The 25,540-nt window shown below is 30.5% G+C and overlaps 3 protein-coding genes across 4 annotated transcripts; 1 reads left to right on the top strand and 2 right to left on the bottom strand.

Annotated features, from left to right (window-relative positions):
* Positions 1–5,342: 5,342 nt before the first annotated feature.
* LOC114168790 (early nodulin-like protein 2) lies at positions 5,343–6,768 on the bottom strand. The gene is made up of 2 exons (XM_028053737.1): positions 6,355–6,768; positions 5,343–6,029 (listed from the first exon to the last, which is right to left on the bottom strand). The coding sequence occupies exons 1-2, from the start codon at positions 6,539–6,541 to the stop codon at positions 5,641–5,643; spliced, it is 576 nt and encodes a 191-aa protein (XP_027909538.1). The 5' UTR covers positions 6,542–6,768; the 3' UTR covers positions 5,343–5,640.
* Positions 6,769–12,116: 5,348 nt separating this feature from the next.
* LOC114169973 (switch 2) lies at positions 12,117–17,731 on the top strand. The gene is made up of 8 exons (XM_028055398.1): positions 12,117–12,624; positions 13,212–13,318; positions 13,997–14,909; positions 15,668–15,915; positions 16,186–16,312; positions 16,388–16,663; positions 16,759–16,996; positions 17,238–17,731. Exons 1-8 carry the CDS (start codon positions 12,253–12,255, stop codon positions 17,549–17,551), a joined length of 2,595 nt encoding a protein of 864 aa, XP_027911199.1. The 5' UTR covers positions 12,117–12,252; the 3' UTR covers positions 17,552–17,731.
* Positions 17,732–19,232: 1,501 nt separating this feature from the next.
* On the bottom strand, positions 19,233–24,232 carry LOC114168363 (RNA polymerase II subunit 5-mediating protein homolog). 2 transcript variants are annotated; one of them, XM_028053146.1, is made up of 12 exons: positions 24,116–24,232; positions 23,820–24,040; positions 23,400–23,459; positions 23,149–23,316; positions 22,225–22,291; positions 21,006–21,214; positions 20,804–20,908; positions 20,338–20,371; positions 20,147–20,244; positions 19,805–19,846; positions 19,635–19,712; positions 19,233–19,509 (listed from the first exon to the last, which is right to left on the bottom strand). In XM_028053146.1, exons 2-12 carry the CDS (start codon positions 24,024–24,026, stop codon positions 19,453–19,455), a joined length of 1,125 nt encoding a protein of 374 aa, XP_027908947.1. In that variant the 5' UTR covers positions 24,027–24,040; positions 24,116–24,232; the 3' UTR covers positions 19,233–19,452. The 2 variants fall into 2 exon arrangements, with proteins under 2 accessions (XP_027908947.1, XP_027908948.1); XM_028053147.1 differs by having other exon boundaries at positions 23,820–23,968; positions 24,116–24,199.
* Positions 24,233–25,540: the final 1,308 nt, after the last annotated feature.

Genomic DNA, 25,540 nt, shown 5'->3' with positions numbered 1-25,540 from the left:
CTCTTATATCTAGACATACACTAACAATACTATCACAACGAATTTCCCTTGAAACTCTTTAAACATCATCATTCCAAATGCTCACAAAATCATTCTCATATTCATTACTAATCATAAACAAAAAATAGACTAGCTCACTCAATAGAAACCATCATCAAGGATATAAGAGAAAAGAAACAGAGCCAACAGAGGAAACTAGTGCTCAACGTCGTTCCCCTCGCAATAAGTGGCACCTAGCGCTCAAACATTTGCAAAAAGAGGTGCTTAACGGTGGAGAAATGTTGCTCAACGCCCTGGAGCTAAAATGGTACTAGGCATGCAGTGATCATTAACACGTAGCGATGGAGAATGTTGCTTAGCATTATATTAGTTCACAATAGAAGAATTTTATGCAATTGAGTGAACTCAGACCTGATTTCCTCCTTCAATATTTTGGTTTAAAATATTTCTACATGAAAAGGAGTACCAATTCGCTCAATTGATCATATTCTAAGTTTTCCAATCAACATAAAATCCCACCAAACAAATCAAGTATCAAGTCATATATACAACACACCAATTTACACCAAATCATACAACAAGTTCATATTCATTAGGCAATTACAACATTTCATTAGCTACCAAAATCAACTTTATAAACTCATACTCACATATAGTTTCTAGCTTTCCTTACCTTGACCTAGCTGCCCACAAGCTCAAACAGAAAAACTCCTTTCTACACCTGAAGACAAAACAAAACAATACGACCATGCCAACAAGAACATGAGTTAGTAGAGATTCAAAAGAAAACTCACAATAACACATGCGAACCAGAACATCTCGCATGCAACCTAGATCAAGCAGAAAGGATGAGAAAAGACGAAAATATAACTTATCCTAAATGAAGAAATTGATCGGTTGATCTTGATTAGCTTGCCGCAAAGAACAATCCTATGGTCTTTAATCTTCAAAAAAATGAACATGGAGGAGTAAGATATCTTGAAGAGATGGTAGAAGACTCTTACAAAAAAGTTTTTAGAGATAAAATAATTTTAATTAATGAGACTCCTTTATAAAAATCTATTTATATTTAATCATTTTATTATTAAAATAATAGAGTCTCATTATTTTAAAAATATCATCTCTTCTAAAATACTATTTTCTAAATCCTCACGACACTAATATTTTAAAAAGATTAAAAGACTTTCCGAATCTAAAATGTAAGATTAAAACATTGTCAAAATTACCTATAAGAATTTGATCTAGTAATCGCAATCTAATAAATAGAGCTTATTATTATTATTATTATTTTGTGTAAGAAACAGAAACAAAAAGTGATAAATAAAAAATTTCAAAAATGAACTGTAAAAAATATGTTTTTAGGAGATTAAATCATTGAACTAAATTCCAAAATAAGTAACAATTTAGAATACGAAGTTGAAAAGTGTCTTTTAGTTTGGTTCCAATTATAATATAATATTCCATCACTTGTTCGTACCAATCTTCCTATCCTTTCACTTACCGTTTTGGTACAACTACTAGTTCCTTAGATAGACAACTTCAGTTTATAGGTTTCACTTGTTTTAGATTACACCAAATTTTTGTTTTTTATTTTTCTATTCAAAAGTATTTTATAACCTTAACTTTGGAACTGCAAATTTGATGTAATGTGAACTTTAGCATTATTTGTAAGGTTTTAGTTGGACTTAATGATGGATCTGTTAGATTGAAAAAGAAGAGAAAAATAGCGAAAAATGTGTTTGTTTATATTGAGAAAAAAGGAATGAAAAGTTAGTGGTTTGATTCAATTGATATAATAAAACAACCTTTTTACCTTAATATATTTAAAAAATAGTTTGCAAAATATTTTTTTAAAATAATTGATAGAAAAATTATTAAAAATATATAAATTACAATTAATTTTTTAATTTAAAAAAAATTATTATAAAATTTAATAATTAAAAAAATTTATTTTCCGAAATAAAAATATATTATTCTTAATTAATTTACTGAAAATAAAAATTTAAAGTATATAATTTTATTATATTTATTACTTAATAATTTTTAATTATGATATAAAATATAAATATCAATAAAATATTTAATTAATTATTTGATTTGATTTTTGATTTTTTGATTTTTGATTTCAATTATTTATTTCTGTAATAGAAATATATAGCAATAAAATATTAAATTAAATTACTTTTCTTTATTTATTATTTACGTCATGTTATTATTATTGTACATTATTATCATTAATTTGATAAAAAAAATTATATTAACTTATTGTCAAAAGAAATGTGGGATCAAAACCTTCAAAACAATACAAAAAAAAAAAAAAACCATTGTTGAGATAAAAATAGTTATTAAACCATTTTATAAATGGAAAATTTTACATCAACACTGAAGTTTTTCTTCACCTCTAAAACACTTAATGAGATAAAGTATTCTTAATTTTGTATTTGATTCTTCCTAAATTATTCATATTTTAAAAGAAAAATATTATATCGTCCATTTTGGATGAATGTTCACTAAAAGAAAATGGGATATTTATCTATCATCACCTTTTAAAAATTACTCTTATTTTATTTATTTATTTATTTGTAAATTTTAGAGAATAGTTATCTGCAAAAGTAATACGTTTCAACAAATATTATGAAAATGTAATTATAGTATCTATGGAATATACTCAAATTATTTAAGCTCTAATTTATAAACATAATCCACATTACCTACTGGTTATACAGTTTTAACTTACCTATCCATTGGTCAATTAACTAACTTGTTAGTTATATGTTTGAAAAGTTATTTTGTTTCTTTCTATCTTCACCTAACTCTCTTGCCCACTCACATTTTTTTAAACATATATTTTTTGTTTCTCTTAATATAATTACTTTATTTTATTTTATTTTCATATCATTTTATTCCCCATTTCTTATTTCCATTTATTTTATTTTTCATTTCTTTTTATTATGAGATGGATCTGAAATCTGAAAAACAAAATAAATTTGAAATATAAAAGTAAAGTAAGATAAGGTTGAGAAAGAACTAAGAGGTAGATGGGAATGTGAGAATCCACAAACATGTTAGATACGTCCAGATCACTAATTATATATAATAGATTTGATTTGATTTGGTTAATAGTTTGTTTTTTTTTAAAATAAGTTCATATTATGAAATAATTAGAAAGTTAACTGTTTGTGTGGAAAGAATTAATTTAGTGATACTCAAGTTATATTTCTTTTATAGTCTTAAAATAATTTTTTTAATTAATAAAATAAAGTATTTTTTACACTAAAAAAATCATTAAATAACGATCAATTTCAGAAATAAAAAATTATTGATATATATGATAGTTAATATTAAAAAATTAGTTATTATGTTCAAGTGATGAGTTTTTCAAATTATTAATCATTTTCTAACAACATTCGAAAGTATAAAATACAATGAATCTCTATTATTATACAAAAGAGAATTTTACACATCTTGTTTCTAATTTTACCTCTTCATATTTTTTAAATAAAAAATAATTATTTTACCAATTTTATCATTAAGTGATTTTCTTTAAAATTTAATATTTTTTTAAATTGATTAAATATTAAAACATTGACTTAAAGTACAAAATTGATAAACCGATTATTCAAATTTAAAAAAAAAAAAAAAATTCGAAGCCGAAAATCCTCTTTTCAAATTTGATTAGAAAAGAGCAATAATAATATAAAAAAGCTCATTACTTCGAAATGATAACTAATTTGATTAAGATTAACTATCATATTACAATATATTATTATTAATTATAGTACTTTATTAATGTATTTATTGCATACTATATATATATATATATATATATATATATATATATATATATATATATATATATATATATATATTATAGTTTTGTAGAGATGAAAAATGACTGTGAACAATGAATGAGTGACACATTTTTAAATGACTTTTCACATTAATTCCCAATAAAATATATTCTTGAAAAAAAAAATAGATTTTATTAAATAATTAAGATTATTATGAAATTTTATAGAGACATTTACCTATAATTTGGGTTTCATTTTTATAATTTCATGTTTTAATATGAAAAAGTTTTAGTCATATAGGTGGCAGCAAACCTTTATTCTAATTCATAAATTAATAATACAGCATGTTAATGTTTTTATTTTCTTCTACAAAATAAAAAAGAAAATTTGTTCTACAAAATAAAAAAGAAAACTCGCTTTTCATAAGTTTTGAAAATACTACTTATATAATTTACCTGAGATCGACTTAACAATGAAAATAAATCATTGTTGGTTTAAATAATTTAGATATATCGAATTACTTAAAGCATAACGTTAAAATAACTTATTTCCAATAAGTATTGAACTTATTTGGTTCCATTTATAATTAAAATTGTTTGCAAAAGGTAAACACTATGCCACGAAAATAAAACTGCTATAATAATTTTTTTTATTGGCATTTAAACGTTAAGAAAGATACATTAGAATTTCAACGTTATAATTGAAACGCTAAAATGTTAATGTTGACATTTAAACAATTAAGATGAACATTTATTTAAACAAATTCTCTTATTTGTTTCATTAAATTTATTTATCCTTCTTACCCATTTTTTTTTTTATAAATTCTATCTTATCTATTTTTTTATTCACATATATAAGATCCTCAAGTTTTTCCCTTTTTTTTCGGTAAATGAATCAAAACGAAATAAATAATTGATTAAATTTGACATCAAATTGTTAATCTCCAATTGAACCAAATCCTCATAATCTTTTCACTTTCACTAAGTTTACATAATAAATTAAATATGCCCAATTTTCAATTTCTTACTCTCATTTTCATTCAATTTTTCATTTTTCAATCACCACTTACTAATTTCATGGATCATGTCAATTCACAAGACTACAAGCTGATGACAATCTTATTAAAAAAATAAAAATAGAAAACATAATATAATCTCAAATTTCACTATTTTTCACTCTATCAAATCAACTCAAGGATAGAAAGTTCATACAACTTTTCCAAGCAAGCATAAGGGTAATTTTTGTATTTCTTATAATTATCTTATTTAATAAATAAATTACAAAATAACTGAGTTGTTCATGGGATTCTTTCAAATTTTTTTATATGAAATAAAGAATTAATAATATAAGGAAGCAACTGGGATTCCTTTAATAATTTGCTTAGGTACGTTGAATTAGAAGAAAGAAATACCAACAAAATGTGTAGGTATTTAAGAAATCCTTTAATATTAACGTGTACTATGAAATCCATTTAAGAATCTATTAAAACATGTCTAAATCGGTTAAAAGAGTGCTCATAAATTGATGTAAATAAATAAATAAAAAACACTTGAAACTGTTAAACAACTTTTTATTAACCACTCAATAAATAGAGAAAAAGGTGAAAAAAAATTACATATGTAAATTACAAATACATGGTCTATGAAATTTTATGAGTTATGGATCATCATTCCACCACATTACATGAAAAAAAAAAGTAGAATCCAATAATTCTAAGAAAAAAAGAAAAAAAAATGATGAAATCAGATAAAACAAAACACCCACACAAAGTAGAAATCATGTTGAAACAATAATTATTTTTGACCATTAGTTCAAACCACAAGTCTCACCCATTGGCCACACCAACACACTAAGCCAACCCTATAAACCCACCCAACACAAAACCAACCAAAACTCCAAAACCCACACCAACCCTCCCCGAGCCCGATTTCTCCGACGGAGGCGGCGCCGGAGAGGTCAACCCCGTTGCCGGAACAGTCTGCGGCGGCAGGGTGGTTGTCGGCGGCGGCGCAGTCACAGGATGAGGTTGTCTCACCGCCATGACAAGAACAATGAGTTTTTGACCGATTTTGCAGTTGTCAAGGTTGCCACTTACGAAGTAAAAGAGACCCGAATGAGAAAGTGGGAAAATTGAATCACCATCGTCCATTTTCTGAATGGGGTTGTTGATGTTACATGAATCGAAATCCTCCTTCTTCACCACCACAACTGAATCTATGCCTTTGTTGTACTTGAAATCTTCACGCATGCAACATTTCAAAGCAAAAAACAGTGAAAATCAATGTTGTACTAAAACAACACAACCTTAACAGATTCTTTTTGGCCATGACCATGATTGAAACAGAATTAAAAACCAGGTTTTCTGTTTCTTTACATAAGATGAAGATCAAATGACTCAGATTTGAAAGTTTTCTAGTGAATCTGCTTATCAAGGTTCAGAAAAAACAGATCACTAGAAACTCTGATGACAGAACTATGAACAGAGAGAAAATCCTGAAAAAAAATCAATATTGTTTTCCAAAAAAAGAGAGAAAATGAAAATGGTGAGAAAGATTGGACTCACGGAGAGTGTCGTTGACTTGAAATCTGTTCCTCTGAGCCCAGTGGTTGTAGTCTTCAGAAGGCTTCGCCACCCACCCATCTCTTCCACCGACATCATACTGTCTTGCCTCAGCTTGAAACCTAGGTGATGATGACGCAAGAAGAAGCAGCGTAGGAATCATCGAAAACAAAAGACCCAGAAACGCCATTTCAAATGATGTCTGAAAAAGATTATGAACTGAGAGAGAGAGAGTGAAAGGTGATATATATTGTGATAATATATGTATATATATAGTGGGGGATTGGGATTGAGAAGAGAAGAGATAACCGTTGGGGATTAGAGCAAGGAAAATGCTTTGATGTGTAAGGTATTTGCTGGCATTATATAGAAAGAAGAGAAGAGAGTGTGTTGAGAGAAAGTGAACGTTTTGAGAGTTTGTGTTGTGTGGTTGATTTGGAGCATGCAGTGCTACGTATACACTTGGCGACATGCAAGAGATACAACGGTAATATACACACTTTTTTTTTATTTTTTATTATTATGATTAATATACAACTCATTTTGAAGAAGACGTATGAGAATAAAGATAAATAATATAATGAAAAAAAAAAGGAGAAAAAAGAGAAAAATAATTGGGGTTATTTATTTGACCTTTGAATCTCTTATTAAGGTGAGAGAGTTACCTTTAGGGATTGAATTGAGAGAGAAAAGGAGAATGATAGATGATATAATAAAAAGGATGAAATGTTTAAACTTGAATTCAAATATTAAAATAAAATTTGGTTTGAAGTGAAACTTTTATTAATAATTTATTATCTTTTTAATATCCAAATTAATGGTCAAATTCACGGATTTTAATGACATTAAATAACCATGTGTTACTATTATGCAGAAATATATTATGATGAGAATAAAGTGATAAACAATTTATATTTTTAGAATTTTCTAACATTTAATAATTTTTAAAACACAAATAACCGTGTTAGACTTTAAAAAATTAAATGAACGTTTTTATTAATTAAAAAATTTAAGAAAACAGTGAAAGGAGTGTTTTTTTTTATATATTTTATATTCTTTTTTCTCTCATCTTCATTATTTCTCTAGATTGAAAAATACTAATCGGTCCAAAACTCAAGGATAGATAGCAGTTTCGTGAGTTATATTTAGGGAGTCTTTATGCAAATGATTCAATTTATTATGTATTGAAAACGTCTTTATTATGCAGATATAGAAATTGTTTCAACAATTGATAATGAATTAGTTTAAACAATATTTTTGCAATTTGTAAGTTGTTTTTATGAATTATTATAAAATGTTTATTAAAAAATTAAATAAAACAGTTATGGATATATTATTTTAAAGTTTCCTCACACATTTACATAAGTATTTATTTCATAAGATAAGATAAAATAAGTTGTAAAGAAGTTGTTATAAGTTCAATCTTACTTGCTCCGTCCGTACATAAAGGTTTTATGATTTAATTTTCATTTAGTTTTTAAATTTTAATATAAATACGGTTTGTTTCTTCAAAATTTAAGAAAATATTAGAGGAAAAAAAGGACAAAAAGGATTAGTTATGTTTTCAACAACTTCTTTTCTTAAACACTTTCTTTTTACTTTAAAGGAACTTATGAAGAGATAAAAAAATTAAGAAAGAAAGATCATTCATATTATATTAATTCATCTTATTGATTAAAACTATTGGAAACTTTTACTATATTTTATACCGGAGAACTAGTATTCTCATTTACCTTTGATCAAATATTTAAGTATTATTTTTACTTATTTCTCTAAAATATTTTCTTAATATATTTTTCTAAATAAATAATCATTCCAAATCTTCCAAAAAAAAATTAAGCTTTAATCTTTTTTATAACTTTTTATCGTTATATATATATATATATATATATATATATATAAAGCCTTAAAAAAGTAATTGTCAACGATATTTATTAATTGGTATTATATGTGTTTTTATGACTATAGAGAAGATAGTATAATCTATTTATTTTATTTTATTATAGTTGATATGTTATCTTTGACTTTGCATAAGAACAAAAATTGATAATTAAAATTTAGTGACATATTATCAACGACTACAAATTTATCAATAAAATAAATATTCACTGATAGTTATTGACAAATTTTGGTAATCGGTAAAATTGTATTGGGTTCTTCTTCTTCTTCCCTCTTCTCTTCCTTTTCTTTTTCCTTTTTCTTCTTCTTCTTCCTCCCTCCTCCTCATTGTGCTTCCACTGCCACTATCGTTGTTGTCGTGTCCATCGCCATTGATGTTGCCTCCGACTCATCCTCCTTCTCCTCTAGCTCCAATCGTCACTACCTCTGCTCCTCCATGGCATGTCGTTGTCATGCTTCCACAATCTTCATCGCCACTAACTCCAACTTATCATCCTCCTCATCCTCCTCCTCATCCTCCTTCTCTTATTCTTATCTTCTTCTTTTCACTCATATTTTGATATATATAAAATATCATCAGACTTAGCAATAATTTTTATGCTCAGTTTATCAATAGACTAATCAACGAACAAATTTTTCAATAATAGGAGTTATAAGTTATTGACAAAATTTACAAACGAAATTGATAGTCAAACAAGTTACTAGCAAAAATACATGTCTGTAATACAAATTCTAAATTACCGAGAGATCTTATTGACGAATTTTACTAATAGATGCATTACCGACGAAGATATTCGTCAATAATTTAAATTCTAAAAGTTGTTGATAAATTTAAATTTACCAATGAGTCAATTTTCGTAAATAATAATAAAATTTCTTGTAGTGTTTTCTTCATGTTTCTTCTTCTCAAAATGTAGACATTTATAGTCTTTTTAATTCAACATTTTGTTTGTACATTTTCAAATATACTCTTTCATCATAAATATTGAGAAGATAACATAAGATAATATGAAATATAATATTAAATAATATAAATATAAAGGTTCAAATCAAAGTATGTCTAGTTTAACTACAATGTATTGTTTAAGTACAACTAATTGTTTATCATCTAATATTGATTTGGAACCTTAATGCCTCATGTTTATTTGGAACCTTAAAAGTCTACCTAAGGTTTTATTCTTTGATTGAAAGAAAACATGATTCTATAAATAAAAAGTGTAATAAGATACAAATTTTCATATATGCACATAATGGTCTTTATGTATTGAACCTAGCTAACGGAATAACAAACAACATTAAGCATCCAAGTCTAAACAACAACAAATGCTTGCACTAGATTGACTAGACTATCTTTAGTAGACAATTTTTTGCTCCCTTCTATCATAAGATGGCATTGTCTAACTAAGTTCTTTAGTAGATCCTCTATTGAATAGAGTCAATCATCACAATTTTCCAGCTTAACTCCAAATCATGGAAGAGCTCCCAACATCATCTTCCTTTATTCTTTATTCTCAAATGAAAAATCAATCCACTTTAAGCACTTTTGAACCTCGATCATGGCAAGGATTTTGTAAACACATAGATTCTACTATGAGGCTGTCTTCCCAATTTTGACCTCCTAAACTCAACAACGTCTCTCTTGAAGTAAAGTCTAACATCAATGTGTTTTTCTATCTCATGGTAGATTTTATAATTAACTAGATGAATAACACTTTGACTATCACGGTAAATAGTCACACAATCCTACACAATACCCAATTCACTCATCATTCCTTTCAACCATAGCACTTCGTTCAACCCTGATGCATCCACCCCAAGGCTTATAGCTTGGGCAAACGCCTAGGCCCAAATCATGCTCAAGGCCCAATCCATGGCCCACATGCTCATTTTCATTTCCTTTCTCATTTTCATTGCATTAAGGAAGGCTCTCTACTATAAATGAGAGCTTCCTATTCTTGTATTTGGTTACTTTGGATTGGTAATAGATTAAGTGTTGAGAATACTCCACCTATTGCCTCTAGAGTCACTCTGCTAGACTAGTTTCTACCAAGAACTCTTCTAGCCTCCTTCCCTAAAATAGAATTCTCTTCTAGGTTTCCTCTGCATATTGCCTTCATTGCTTCAAGAGCCTCAAAACTTGAGCCCACTCCTCCATTCCAACTCCATTTCTGCTGCAATCATGGACTTTCTTCTCTCCACTTTCGTGCTCCAAGGTCCATCAAACCCCTTTGTAAGTGCAATATACTTTCTTAGGGTAGTAGATGAAACCATCACTGATTGCAAACTAGATTTCCAACAAGCTGTGGTTCTTAACAACATAAAAAAATACCCTTAAAGTCACTTTTTGATATCAATATTCCATGCATAATCAACATCTAGAAACTCCCTTTTTACCAACTTTATTATAGGTAGATCTCATATACACTTTATCAAACAATATTGTTCTATTAAGATATCTCAACACCCATTTCGAAGCCTCCTAATTAGTATGTCCATGATTTGCTATGAATCTATTAATCACACTAACAACATGTGCCAAATTTGTTCTATTGTAGACCATCCCATATATGGTGCTTCCTACTCCATTAGCATACAGAGGAGTCTTCTCTCCCTATTACCTTCCTCTATATTAGAAGCTTGGGTAATTGAGAGCTTTGTATGATGTCCTAAAGGTGTTCCCATGGGTTTAGATTCATGCATCCTAAACCTCTCAACCATCTTTTGCAAGTATCCCTGCTAAGATAGACACATTATTCTAATAGTTTGATCCCTTTGTATCTCTATTCTTAGTATTTGCCTCATAATACCATGATCTTTCATTTCATACTCTAAGCTTATTTAGATCTATCAATTCATTTTTATATTAATTGGCTATAAGAATATAATCTATATATAAAGGAAGAACAACAGAAACATTCATTCTCTTTTGAGAAGATGTAGATGCAACTATTATGATTGTAGGTGCCTAAGTGCTATGGAAATTTTGTTGCCTCGATGCCACCATTTTGGCTGTTGCTACCTCAGTGCTGTGAAGTTGGATTCACATCAAAATAAATCTACAGAGATGTGATAAACGAGACAGATTTCCTTTTTCATCATAAATTAGGATATATAATATTGAAATTTATTAGTGAGTTACATAGTAGAAAAGTAAATGAAGTGTATTTTTTTTATTTACCTTCGATTATAGAATTTGGATTGAAAATTTAGATTTTTTAAAATTTAAAGTCCATATTAAATAAATGGAAATCTAATATGAAAAAAGTTCTCAAATATATATTAAAACAAAAATTAGATTTAATAAAATAAATCTTAAGAGTAAAAAATGGAGTAGTTTGACCCAAATAGTTTGTTTGTCCACCCGTTCAAGACTTGCCAATCTACAATGATGTCCCGCAATATTAGATTTAATCCCACTTAATTGGGAATACACTAGCTTTGTTTTTAAAGTGGTTGGGGAGCCAACACAACTGCAAACAATATAGGTTAAGGCCTAAAGTTTGCTAATTAACCAAAGTGGAGAAGAACACATTATCCAAGATTTTAAGTTATATGGCTTGACCTATATATAAAGGTGTGGCTTTATTAATTATAGTAAGGAGAACAAATTGAATATATTAGAGTAAAGAACTTACAATTATAACAACCGAATGAAAGTTGAGAAGAATGTGAAAATAATTTTCTTCATGAAACAAATGTTTTTTTTTTAAATATATTGAAGAGTGAAATGAAACAAAAAGGAAAAAAAAAAACAATCACAAAATGATTATATTGTCTCACTTAAAAATGCTAAAATAATTATTTTAGAAAATAAATCTATTTCTAGCAAAAATGGAAAATACCATAGCAAGTGGGATAAAAACGGTACCAGAAAATCGAAATTGGGATGAAAAATGAGTTTGGCGGTTAACAATCGCGGTTCTGAAAAACGAAGGTTTTGTGATCAAAATTCAAAACGGTGCGCAGACGCAGGAACAGAATCAGGAACAAAACAACGAATCAATGTCACTGCAGGCTCTGAAGGAAACTCTGCAACCTTGTTCGACCCAAAAACCCTCTTCCTCTTCTACAATTACCCAAACACAGAGCAATTCAATTCTTCGTGACTACGATTCCCTCTTCCCAATCCACAGAAAACCTCCAAAATCATCTCTTTCCGACCAGCTTCGCCGCCTTAACGACTCACTATCCCCAATACACTCCAAAACCCTACAACAAGAAGAAAAAAAAGAGGAGCTACTAGAAGAAGAAGAAGAACCTGAGATAGAGAGACCAAAATTCGCTTCAGTTAAATTACCACAGTTTCAATTTGACCACACTGGACCCTTTGAGCCTCTCCTCCTGTCTTCGCATGGAGAATTTCCTGTAGTTCAGGTCGTTAATTTCTCTTGCTCTGTAGTTAGATTCAGTGAGTTCGGAATTAACCTTTGGATGAAGATCTGCTACTCATATCAACCGTCTGATCTTCGTTCAGTGGTGTCGATTTACGATTGTGTGAATGTGAATGCCTGTTTTTTTCTTGCTCTAGTTATTGTCAACATAATGATTGCATTTTCTTAAGATAACTTGATATTGATAGGAAGTATCCACTGACTTACGTTGGAGAACCTGACTCGTCATCTTTGGTAAAGCCTTCTCATTTGATTAGGGACCATGCTTAAGTTGATGGCTCAGTATAGTACCACTTGGACCAATGACTCATTGGTCATTGATTTCATTATGGACAGGAAAATTAGATATCATTTGAAAATGAAAAATTAAATGATATTCATTAATAAATTGCACAATGGTTGTGAATTTATTGAACGATGTAGTTTTTATAGGAATTATTGTGTGGTTAGCACAATGCTCCATTAACATAAGTTTAGGTTCTATATGGAATGATTTGGAACTTTTATAGATGGTTTAAGTGCTGAAAAACAGGACTGAATGTTGTTGTGAGCTGTTATTTGCTGTTTCAGGTTCCTGCATCTATAAACTGTAGACTGCTAGAGCATCAAAGAGAGGGTGTGCGGTTTTTGCATGGTTTGTACAAGAACAATCATGGAGGCATGCTTGGAGATGACATGTGAGTTGCAAATTATATCCTCTTCCCTTTGCTCTCTGGCCCCTCTTGGCTTGCGGTGTCTTTATGCCTTCTAGAACAATCACGTATACATGTGTATATTTCGGATATATGAAGTTGTATGTATCTGCAACAAATTAGTATGTTCTGTAATTCTCAATCTCAAGCACATGACTTTTATTTTTTTCCAATTTTGAAAATTCTAGTGTACAGGGACCCCTCCTCCCCAACCCCCAAATACCCAAATGGAACAGAACCCTGTCCTACTAACCATGGTACATACTATTTGCGTAAAATCTTTTTACCCCCTGGCACGCAGTGCTTTGTCATTAAACCCCTAAAGTTTTATTTTTGTTTTATTTTAAGTGAAATGTTCCATTTTGGATCAACTGCTTCTTTTAAAAATTTGATGGCATTTTAATAGTGAGAAAGTTTTCTGTTTTGTTTCTTAGGCCTTTTCAGCAGTTTAAAACTTCACATTCATATCTCTATTGAGTTATTCATTGAGAAAATTGTAGCACTGCAAGCTGCATCTTCTGGTGGAGTTCTCTTTTTTTTGTCTACATTATCTGTTGATATTTTATATTTCTGTTTTTGTTAATTTATTTCATTTCATCACAATTTTAGCTATAAGTAATTACTATGTTGAAGTTCATTTTTGAGATTTGAAATTTGAAACAGGGGTCTAGGGAAGACCATCCAAGCAATAGCATTTCTTGCTGCTGTCTTTGGTAAAGAACATTCTACCCTAAATGAAAACCAGCTAGAGAAAAGAGACCCTGCATTAATAATATGCCCAACATCTGTTATCCACAACTGGGAGAGCGAATTCTCTAAGTGGTCTAACTTCAGTGTTTCTATTTATCATGGTGCAAACCGAGATTTGATATTTGATAAATTGGAAGCAAATGGAGTAGAGATACTTATTACCAGTTTTGACACATACAGGATTCATGGAAGTCTGTTGTCAGATGTCAAATGGAATGTTGTGATTGTCGATGAGGCTCATCGACTTAAGAATGAGAAATCAAAACTCTATAAAGCATGTTTACAAATTAAAACCCTTAGACGATATGGTCTCACTGGGACTATAATGCAAAATAAGATAATGGAACTGTTCAATCTCTTCGACTGGGTTTCACCCGGATCTCTTGGAACACGGGAACACTTTCGTGACTACTATGATGAACCCCTTAAGCATGGCCAGAGGTCAACTGCTCCTGATAGGTTTGTACAAATTGCTAATAAGAGAAAACAACACCTTGTGGAAGTTCTTCATAAATATATGTTGAGAAGGACAAAGGAAGAGACCATCGGGCATCTTATGATGGGTAAGGAAGATAACATTGTGTTTTGTGCAATGAGTGATGTGCAGAAACGTATTTACAGGAGAATGTTACAGCTTCCTGATATTCAATGCCTTATAAATAAGAACTTGCCATGTAGTTGTGGTAGCCCTCTCACTCAAGTTGAATGTTGCAAGAGGATAGTACCAGATGGAGTTATTTGGCCTTACTTGCATAGAGATAACCCAGATGGCTGTGATTCATGTCCCTTTTGCCTTGTCCTTCCGTGCCTTGTCAAGCTCCAACAGGTGAATTCAGATTTATGAAATTTCTGTCTCTACTTTTTATTATACCTTGCAAAATATATTAATAGAACTTTGTTCATTGCTCTGGACATCTGTTGCAGCTTAGTTCATTTGTAGGAGAGTCTGCTTTGTAATTGTAGCAAAACATTTATTATGATTCAACTCTAAATGTAAGAGAATATGTTTTTGTTATCTATAAAGATAAAAGTAGATGATCTGATGATGACTAAGATATGAAATGAATATTCAATTTTAGAAGGATATGGTTTACAATAAATTTAAATCTTGCAAGTGAAACCTCAAGCATTACACGATGGTGGATGTTGTTCATTGTTTAAACCTCCATACTGCTGGGCTTACATGGACTGTGTTACATTGCATAATTATAAAAAATATTTTCCTTCTTTTACCTTTTTCATATAGGTAAGTAGTTGATGACCATTGTAGAGCTGTTTTATCAGGATTCTCTATTTTTGACATTCTTATATTGAACGAGATCTACATGTTCTGAGGAGAAATTAATTTATCTGAGAGTTTCAGGATTTTATAGGAGAATGAACTTGTCAGTGAACCAAGAATTTATTATTTTAATTGTCAATTTCATAAATACTTTTGTTGTGAGATTAAGGCACAATTGTACAAGGCCTTACAATTCACACTATATTTAAATGTTTCTTTCATGAAAAAACTTATTTATGATTGTAATCAGTATGCATCATTACATTATTTTGATCTTACTCGTGTATGTATCTTTTTGCTAGATAAGCAATCACCTTGAGCTCATCAAACCAAACCCCAAAGATGACCCTGAGAAACAAAGTAAAGATGCAGAGTTTGCTGCTGCTGTCTTTGGCCCTGATATTGATTTAGTGGGTGGGAGAACACAAAATGAAAGTTTCATGGGTCTAAGTGATGTGAAACATTGTGGCAAAATGCGAGCGCTTGAGAAGCTATTGTTCTCATGGTTTTCACAGGGCGACAAAGTTCTTTTGTTTAGCTATTCAGTAAGGTGAACGAGTAATATACCCTTCAGATCATGTTTGATAATTTTCTGGTTGCCTGTTTAGTTAAGACGAATTTTGTACAACGGTGATTCCAATGCAAGTTGTTTTACTTCCTCTTATTTATTGCCTTTATGCCCTAGTGGTGGCTTTCAGTCTTTGGATAACCAAAGCACTGAATTTTGCTGGCATTGGGTAACTTCTCTCTGGATGCCTTGTTTTCTTCTGAAACAAATATTTTTTTTTCTGTTGTTTAACTTTTGAGCTTCTTTTTCCAGGATGCTGGACATACTGGAGAAATTTCTTATTCGAAAAGGCTACTGCTTCTCAAGACTTGATGGGTCCACTCCTACTAATTTACGCCAATCCCTGGTTGATGATTTCAACTCAAGTCCAAGCAAACAAGTATATCTCAAACCTAATAGTTGATTAAGCATTTTCCCAATCCAATTTGTGATTGGACGCTCGTTTATATTCTAGGTGTTCCTGATATCAACTCGTGCTGGTGGGCTTGGATTGAACCTTGTCAGTGCAAACCGTGTTGTAATATTTGACCCTAACTGGAACCCTGCTCAAGACTTACAGGCTCAGGACAGGTCCTTTCGATTTGGACAGAAGCGGCATGTCGTGGTGTTCCGTCTTCTTGCAGCTGGTTCACTTGAAGAACTTGTTTACTCACGTCAGGTGTATAAGCAGCAGCTCTCCAACATTGCTGTCTCCGGAAAGATGGAAAAACGATATTTTGAAGGCGTCCAGGTACCAAATTATATATTTTTGGTATTATGATTTTCATTTGTTTCTTAATATAATTTTTAGATAATTCTTAATGATTAATACTTTTTTCCTTGCAGGACTGCAAAGAATTTCAAGGAGAGCTATTTGGTATTTCCAATTTATTCCGAGATTTGTCAGATAAGCTATTTACCAGTGAGATCATTGAACTGCATAAAGAACATGGACGCGAAACAGAACAATTGGAAGAAGTAAATCTGTCAGAACAAAGAGGTTCATCGGTATCAGAGTCAGAAACCAGATTATGTCATAAGTCTGCTGGGGCTGCAACAAGTAAACAAGATCTTGAAGACCTTGGTATGTTTCACATATCTTTAATCTCCTCCACTAGGAAACTCCTTTTCTTCTATAATAAAGATATTGTCAACGAGAAAACAGTTAAGATATTGGTGAAATGACAGTTACTAACAGTCATTTTCACTCAGTCAAAACTTATTCTAATTATAATACTGTAACAATAACCAATTATACATATAATTGATTCTTAAGATAATTAATGACGTAACTATTTCAAACTCCTTAAATTTGTTGTCTCTAGGCATTGTATATACTCATCGCAATGAAGACATTGTCAACTTTGGACCTGGGATTCAAGGGAAAATAAATGCCAGCATCCCATCAAATGATAGCTTAGTCAAACCAAACATCTCTTTGGACCATCAAAGAAAAATACCAGAAAAAAGTAAAGTTCGTTTGATTGATGATAGGAAGAGAACCCAATATAAGCTCCTTGCTCAGTCTATGGGCATGGAAGAGCTTGCTTTTAGCAAATGGTTATTATCAGCGACTCCACTTGAGAGAGAAAAAGTGCTTCTTGACTACAAAAAGAAAAAGAAGATGCCTAATGGTTGAAGATGCTTGTTATGGATGGCGAAAGGTCTTCCATGTTATTGTGTAAAATTTTGTACGTAAAAATGTATAATATTTTCTTTTTACAACTTGAATATGTTAAATGTAGCTCGTTTAGGTGAGTTCCAAACTTTGTAACGTTTACAGTTGATGAATCTTGACATTTGTATATTCTTGTGTTCTTCTCCGTGTTCATAGGAGTAATTTGACATTTTTGTATTACTTGATTCATTTTAATATATTAGTGAACACATTTTTTCTTATTAAAAGATATTCTCATAACTAAAAGATATCAAACTATGTCTCAAGGTTTAGAGATTTCTGAAGTGAATTGTACTTATCTGAATAAAGTCTTTATTCATATGCACGAGCAAAACACCAACCTCCGTTAACATATTAAAATGAATACGGAAAAGAAAATTCAATAGCTCACATTTTCCTTTACTCTTTTATGTTATTTTTTGGGTAAATAATTTTTAAATTTTAGATAATTTAAAGCATTTGAATTTGTAAGTATTTAGATTTAAATGTTTTCATAAACTTATTTATTTATTTTTTAAATTTTAAATTCTTAGTTTGGGTAAGATAATTTAATTTCTATTCTACATAAAAAAATACATGGTAATGTTTTATAAAAAGGTATTTGCTGATTTTAATGTATTTAGTAATTTTAAGATACATATATTGGTAATTCAAACAAATATAATATAAATATTAGTACATTTTACGTTAATATAGAAAAAGAGAAGAAAAATAAAGATGAAAAGAAAGAGAGAAGAAAAAAAAGGAGAGATGAGAAATGAAAACAATCCCAATTTAATTGTTGTTCTTATTACAATAGCAATTCTTAATTTTGTAATCTATAATGCACTACATCGCTTATTCTCCAACATCATTTACCCTTCATTATAAATTTTCTTATTAATTACCCATCTCAATTTTTAAATGGTATCTGAATGTGCTAAAACTAAAAGTAACTCAATTAGTTATTCAGAAAATAACTACATGAATTTCATTAAGAAAAGTAAATTGCATTGACTAAATAATAAGATTAATGAAAAAGTAAAATAAACTTCCATGTTTGCTACTCTAGATAATTTTTCAAGAAAACACAACGATATTAATAATAATATATAGTAACCACAAAGTAGGAAAATTAAAGGTTTTCCTTGTTGATTAAAGCTGGATTAAGAACATTTTTTATTCTTACTGACCTCTTAAACGCAAATGGTTTCTAAGGAATAATGTACCAAATTTATAGAACAGAGGCTTCAGAATATTTCAATGATAATAATTGGAATAACAAATACATTAAATCGAATTCATAATTTTAGACATAAGTGAAAATAAGAAAGATAAATCAGTTAATAAAAGTCTATTTGAACCATAATCTTTGTATAAAAATGTCAAATTCTATATTTCTTCCACTTTTTCCCTTTTTTGCCAAGAACATTAAAGCATTTTCCTTTTACTGATTAAAAAAAAAATCTGCTTCATAAACTGTGCCTAAAGAACTTTAGAGAATCAATTCCTTCAGAAACATATTTCTTTCTAAAAAAACACGGTCCCTTGAGGAATTGAACAAAAAACAGAAGAAAGAAGATGAAATAACATCTCACCAACAGTTTCTATATTTTGGTCTTTAAAACACTTGGAAACCATTTTGAAACTTAAATAGATTTTAGATGAAAATTTAATTGTAAACATGTTATAGAAAAAAAATTTAAAAAAAAAATAAGTGAGAAGAGAATGAAACAAGGTCCTAATTTTTCATTACTCAAAAGTCAAATCAGTTTATCCCCATTTTACTCTTTCTACTTTTGACCTCAAGCAGCACATCCTAGAATCGTGGATGCTACGCCATTAGATCGCCAAATACAAAAATTCCAACCTTCTCTTTTTAGTTATCTTCTTTGCATTTTGAATCTGGAAACTGGTTTTGAAGATTGAGAACCAGAAATCTGTGGAGGTCAAATTCGTGATTAGCATAGATACATTTAAGCTAATGATGAAACTGCAAAACATCATGTATAAACACCATGCTTATAAAATCTTTTCATATACATAATCAGAAAATTAAATCTACCTGTGATGAAGCAGAACTTTGTTCTCTTGAAGATCTTTCTATATTCTCAGCATGCTCTATAATAGAGCCAGGAAAAGCCTGCAGAAAATATTTATTAGAAAAAATTATTGGTTGTGTAAACACATGGAATTAAGACCAATGAGTCCAAAAACTACGATGTGTAAACACACCTTGCGACTGTCAAATGATGGTTGTGCAGTTTGGTATGGAACCTGAAAAGGAAATAATTGTATGCATATTAAGGATCACTGTAAGGTAAAAGCATCTGCATAATTTTCCATCAAGTTTTTTGTAATATTTTTAAATAGCTGTTTAAGAATACTGTTCAAAGCACCAAATACAACCTTATTCTAAGTCCAACATACGTTGACTAAATTTAAAATATCAAAATTTCAGTCTTCATTTATTCTAAACCATAGCTTTCTCATTAAAGCTTTTAAAATGAAACCTTAAGTATCCTACAATATAACAGCCTTGAGCCCTTCAGAGCCTTAATCACAAGAGCATCATACCTCAGTTTTTGAAGTCATAGTTGATTGAGCTGGTTTTTCTTTAGAACCAACAGGAATCTTTTCACTAGGATAAATGGATTCTACATGTTTTTCCCTCTCTGATAGTTCAGAAACAATGGAAAAATTAATTTCAAAATGGTGGCCAAACAGCTGACACAAAGGAAATGAGATGCAAGTTATTAAGGACAAACCTCTGACAGCAGATTGCACTCCCAGGCTAGCAAACTGCATTTTTAAAATTAGAATGAGAAAGCATGATTCTTCAGCTGATGAGTTTACATACCATAATAAACTTTAAGAAAAAGTTAATGCTAAATCTTCAAAAGTAAGGATTTCTAAAATGCTTTAATAAGTTTTCAAGGCCATTTGTGGATGGTGAACAGGTTAGTTAATGATAAACTGAGGAATCTGATTATTGAGCTTTAGTTTTCTACTGGTGTTGCATTGATTTACTTTTTTCCATTTATGTATTTACTTAATTTTTTCATAAAAGGTATTTCTTGCCTATGTTTGAGATGTATTTTTATCATGAATTTGGTATGGTCTCCTCATGTTTTTTTGTTTTGTTTTTTTATTTTTTAATAAAATCTTCATGTTATGGCAGAAATGCCAGCATGAGCTTATTTGGAACTACAATACAGGAAGATGGTATCTTACATTTAACTGATCAGTTATATCTTCTCTACGATGTTGCTTTTCTGGAAGCTGAGCTCTTTTAATTTTATCATTAGTCTGATCCAGTGGTGCCCTTTGACGAAAATCCTGTTTGAACAGTCACAGAAAATGAGTTATGAGTTATCAAAGTCTATTGTTATCAAGATTTCTAAGACAAAATTCAACAAAGTAATAAAAATATTACTTTTGAATTTTGGAGATTGTTATCAATATGTCCTTGATAAGACATCTCATCAACATCACCCGTACTTTCATCATTTTCATCACTCTGATTGCCACTTTCTGCAGCAAGCTCTTCTTTCTCAAGTTCATCCATTATTGCCAGCATTCGAGCATATTCCCCATCATTAGGTGCAGCATTTCCCAAATTAGGAGCATCTTGCTGCAGTTTACCTGGCAAAGAATATTAACATTTCAATTAATAATTATTTCAAAATTGCCATCATATTTACAAGTATGGTCATTGGTTAGTTCATACCTCTATACCAAAACGAAATAAAGTTGGAACAGAATAGGCATGATCTAAAACACTTAAACATCAGGAACTGTTAAGCTCAGAAAAAAGAGCAGGAAAAACTGTGATTATGCAGATTGTATCAGACTTCAAATATAAATTTGAAAACTAATTCAGTCCAATTTGAAACAAAATTATATTTGCAAGTGCATAATTTTATTTATAGAACTATGTCATCTCATACTTGAATATGTTGATACTTTTGAAATTACTATATCAATTTATACTTCAAATTAATTATTTATCAGTTATTGTGTACATATAGGTTTACTTCCTACAAAAGTAAAACAAACACAAAAAACTGATTTAATCCAAAAATATTTTGACTAGTACTCAGAAAGTGAAAGAAACAACGAAACAAAGCATAGGAGAGTAGTACTCAACACTATATTAGAATATACATGACTGATTTCAAATATAAAAGCTATTTAAATAAGCATAAGTAGTATCTGAAAGCTAATAGCTTGGACATAAGTGTGTGAAATGGAAAAAGAACTGTAAGTGGCTCTGCAATTTGTTTATCATAAAATCGAAAACATAAGTACAGAGTTCAAGAAGAATGGTAAAAAATTTCAAATCTTCCATGCAAATCCAAACAAAATATCTGGATATCCATCAAAATAATAAATCATAAATGCTACTGCCAACAAATTGTAGTAGAATGTAAAAGTCAAAGTAAAACAAAAATGAAATTTGATTTCCCAGAGGATGGCAATTACTGTTATATGTATAATCTTAATAAAAATATAAAATCTTAGACAAAAGACTTCAATTTATCCAGACATTCCAGCCTTCTCTCTACCAGTTTCCACTTATCATGAACTTTAACTATCATCTTATATCAACCTTAAATATTGGAAAGAAATATATATGTAAGGCTAGAACATACATGATTCGGATTCCCCTTCATTAGAATCTTCCTCCACATAATCTTCCCTTATCTCCACGAGACCCTCCTGTGCCAAATTAAACCACCACAGCAATTAATAATTCATACAAACATCAAAATATTAATACCAACTGCTAACAAAAGCATACAAACACAGAGAATATCATAAAAAATTGAAGCATAGTATGATGGTATAATAAAACACCTTATAATTATAGAAACAAGGAACTGATCCTATATAACCAGAAATATTGTTCTAAGTGTAAAAATAAGGAGCAGAGCTTGTGTAATCAGGAATATCTAGATTATACATGTATTATTAGAAATATTTTTATTTTTTCTCGTATCATATATTTGTTAGTAAAGTATATCAAATCTTCTCGTATAGATTCCTTTTTCTCAATATAAATAAAGTACTCGTGCTGTCTCAAAAATACATGGTTTCAGCTCAATGCTTCTCTCTTCCCCAGAGTTTAACAACACCCTAATTTGGATTATTGGTTCAGTGAAAAAAGGTAAACTTCTAATATCATAACATATGATGTGTTTGGGTAAACAACTTGACGAAGCACTTATCATGGAAGAACTCATTATAGAAGCATTTAAATAAGCACTTATAGGAGAAGAAAATAAGTAAAACGAATTAAGTTTTTTTCATAACCTAAAACTATACACTACTTTTTTGAGAAACTATCCCATATGTTATGAGAAAAGCTCAATTCATTGCAAATTCTTACTTCCATCTCTTGCAAGTGCAGGTGCTTACACATAAACTTATTCTAACATGGTCTAAATGGTTATAACAATCAAACCACAACCTATTTCTAAAGCAGAATACATAAGTCACCGTCAAAATTGCCTAAACACAAATCAAATTCAACTTATCATCAAAGTGAAGAACAAAACAAAGAAGTGAACCCTCACCGCTACTTGAGAAGCTGTGGCATTGAAAAACGAAGCCTCTGCTTCAAGGTCCTTGATATTAGCCTCAAGGGAATCAACATGCGAATCCAAGGACTTCCCTCTTCGCTGCAAAATCTCAACAGTTTGCTTCAAAGTTCTCTCTGCATAATACCCTTCTCCCAAAAGAACCTAATAACCAAAACAAATCAAAACCTTTCGCCACAGAGAAAACGTACATTCAATCAAGGAATCGAAAGGGGTAAGACGCATACCAGGAACTCATTGGTATGAATCAAACGACCAGGGAAGAACGCTGCTTTTCCAAACGGAACCTAAGAACCCCATAACTGAAATAGTTTAATGAGAGAAAAATATAAAAGTTGAAACACGAAAAGGGTGAAATTAACCATAAGTACTAAACTAGATATAATATTTCAGGATTATTAGTTATTCTTCAAAAAAAACTAAAATTCTATCTCGATCAAATGTCAAATAAAACATGCCTTAAAAGACTGAACAAATTATCGAGATAAAACATCAATTCTAAAGATAACTCCAAAAACAGTACCTAATGTTTTCTGCTTTTACTCACTCTTCCTCCTAAATTGAAAAAGTAAAAAAAAAATAAAAAATACTAAGTTATCTCGGATTATATATTATTGCCCCGTGAAATGGGGTTTTTTATTGGTTACCATGATGTCGTGGGAGAGTTCTTCAGGCAGTTTATGGACAAGGTTGACGAGGTTGTTGTTGTCGGCGACGAAATCTCGTACCCTATCGAGCTCGCTGCGCTTGTCGGCAATGGCGTCTTCGACGCGCTTCGCCGCCTTCTGCGCCTCCTCTACTGGGAACAGGGACGCTAGTGAAGTCACAGTACCTTTCTTCACTAATTCTTCCATATTCCTCTCTCTCACTGTTCTTCGTTTCGTTGGTTTCAGTATTATTGTTTCAATGGAGCTTAGGGCAAAATCAGGATAAATAAACGAACCTGTTCGTGGCGCGCCTCCTTGCTCTGCGTGGGAACCGCCGCTCTGGGCACCGTCGTGCGCGCCTCCTCACCTGATCTCAATCTCCCTCGCGTCGCGTAGCGTGGCGAGGTGGCGTCAAATGGCTGGGAGGAAACGTTAAACGGCAGCGACGCAGCGTCAAATGGGTGGCGGGAAAGGAAACAACCGCAGCGTCGCGTGAGCTCGTGAGTGGTGGCGCTCCTCTGGCTTGCGGTGCGGTGGCCGTCAATGGCTGGGAGGAAAACAACGAGAGCCGTGAGTGGTTGCGTTGCGAGACTGCGGTTCTGTGGCGGCGCTGGTCGTGAGTGGTTGCGAGCCTGCGGCAGCGGACCGTGAATGGTGGGGGAAGACCGTCAATCGGCAGCGGCAGTGGTGCGGTCTGCGGCAGCGGCGGTGGCCGTCAATGGGTTGGTCAGCGGCGGTGTGCTCAGTTCACCGTATAGGTTTTGTACTTTGATGAAAGTGAGGAGGAGCGGATTGGTCTCTCTCACTCTGTGCAGCTACGCTCAACTTAACATAATATCATTTTTTTTAACAAAAGTTTCAACAAAAAATAACTTTAAAATGATTTTTTTTCTATAATTTTATTTAATTTAACTAATTAATTATATATATCTTTTATTTTATTTTTTATTTTTTTATTATGTAATAATTAATCTTAAAAAATTATATTTTTTAATTTTATTTAAAGGTTAATTTTTTTATTTCTATGTTTTTTTCTTTAGTTTATTTTTTTTGTTTTACTGTTTTTTTATTTTTTAATGGTTTTTTTTTTAAATTTATATATTTTTCAATTTTTTCTCTCTTAATATATATTTTAAAAGTAAAATAAAATATTAATATATACATATATATTTATATTAATTTTATTTTTAAATAATGTATTATAAATAAATATAATTAAACTTTAAATAAAACAAAATTAGTGTAAAAGAATATAGATAAAAATATATATAAGAATATATATATATATATATATATATATATATATATATATGATAATGTAATATTATTAAGTTAATATATAAATATAAAATTATATTTATTAAACATAAAGTAAAATATATAAAAAAAATGTCACAATCTCTCAAACTTTCATAAGAGACTGATAAATTTGATTCATGTCTTCACCAAATGTAGCATTCAAAATGAAAGAAATCCACCAAGAAAATTGTCCCACACAACACAAGCATAAACAACAAAAGGAGCCAATTGTTTTTGAGTTTTGGTTTTTCTATTGTTGTCATTTATCAATATATTTCCTTAACTGTTAGTTTTTCTCATTTTCTTAACTGGATGTATGTGAATCTGATTTCTTATATTGGAGTATATAATTCAATCGAAAACCATGACCTAATTTTACTGGCCATGCGGAAAGAGGACACAACAAAGGTTGACTTTGTATC

This window comes from Vigna unguiculata, chromosome 11 (assembly GCF_004118075.2).
Source record: "Vigna unguiculata cultivar IT97K-499-35 chromosome 11, ASM411807v1, whole genome shotgun sequence".
Lineage (NCBI taxonomy): Eukaryota > Viridiplantae > Streptophyta > Magnoliopsida > Fabales > Fabaceae > Vigna > Vigna unguiculata.
The sequence above is the reverse complement of the archived record's forward strand: the minus strand, read 5'-3'. Positions and strand labels throughout refer to the sequence as shown.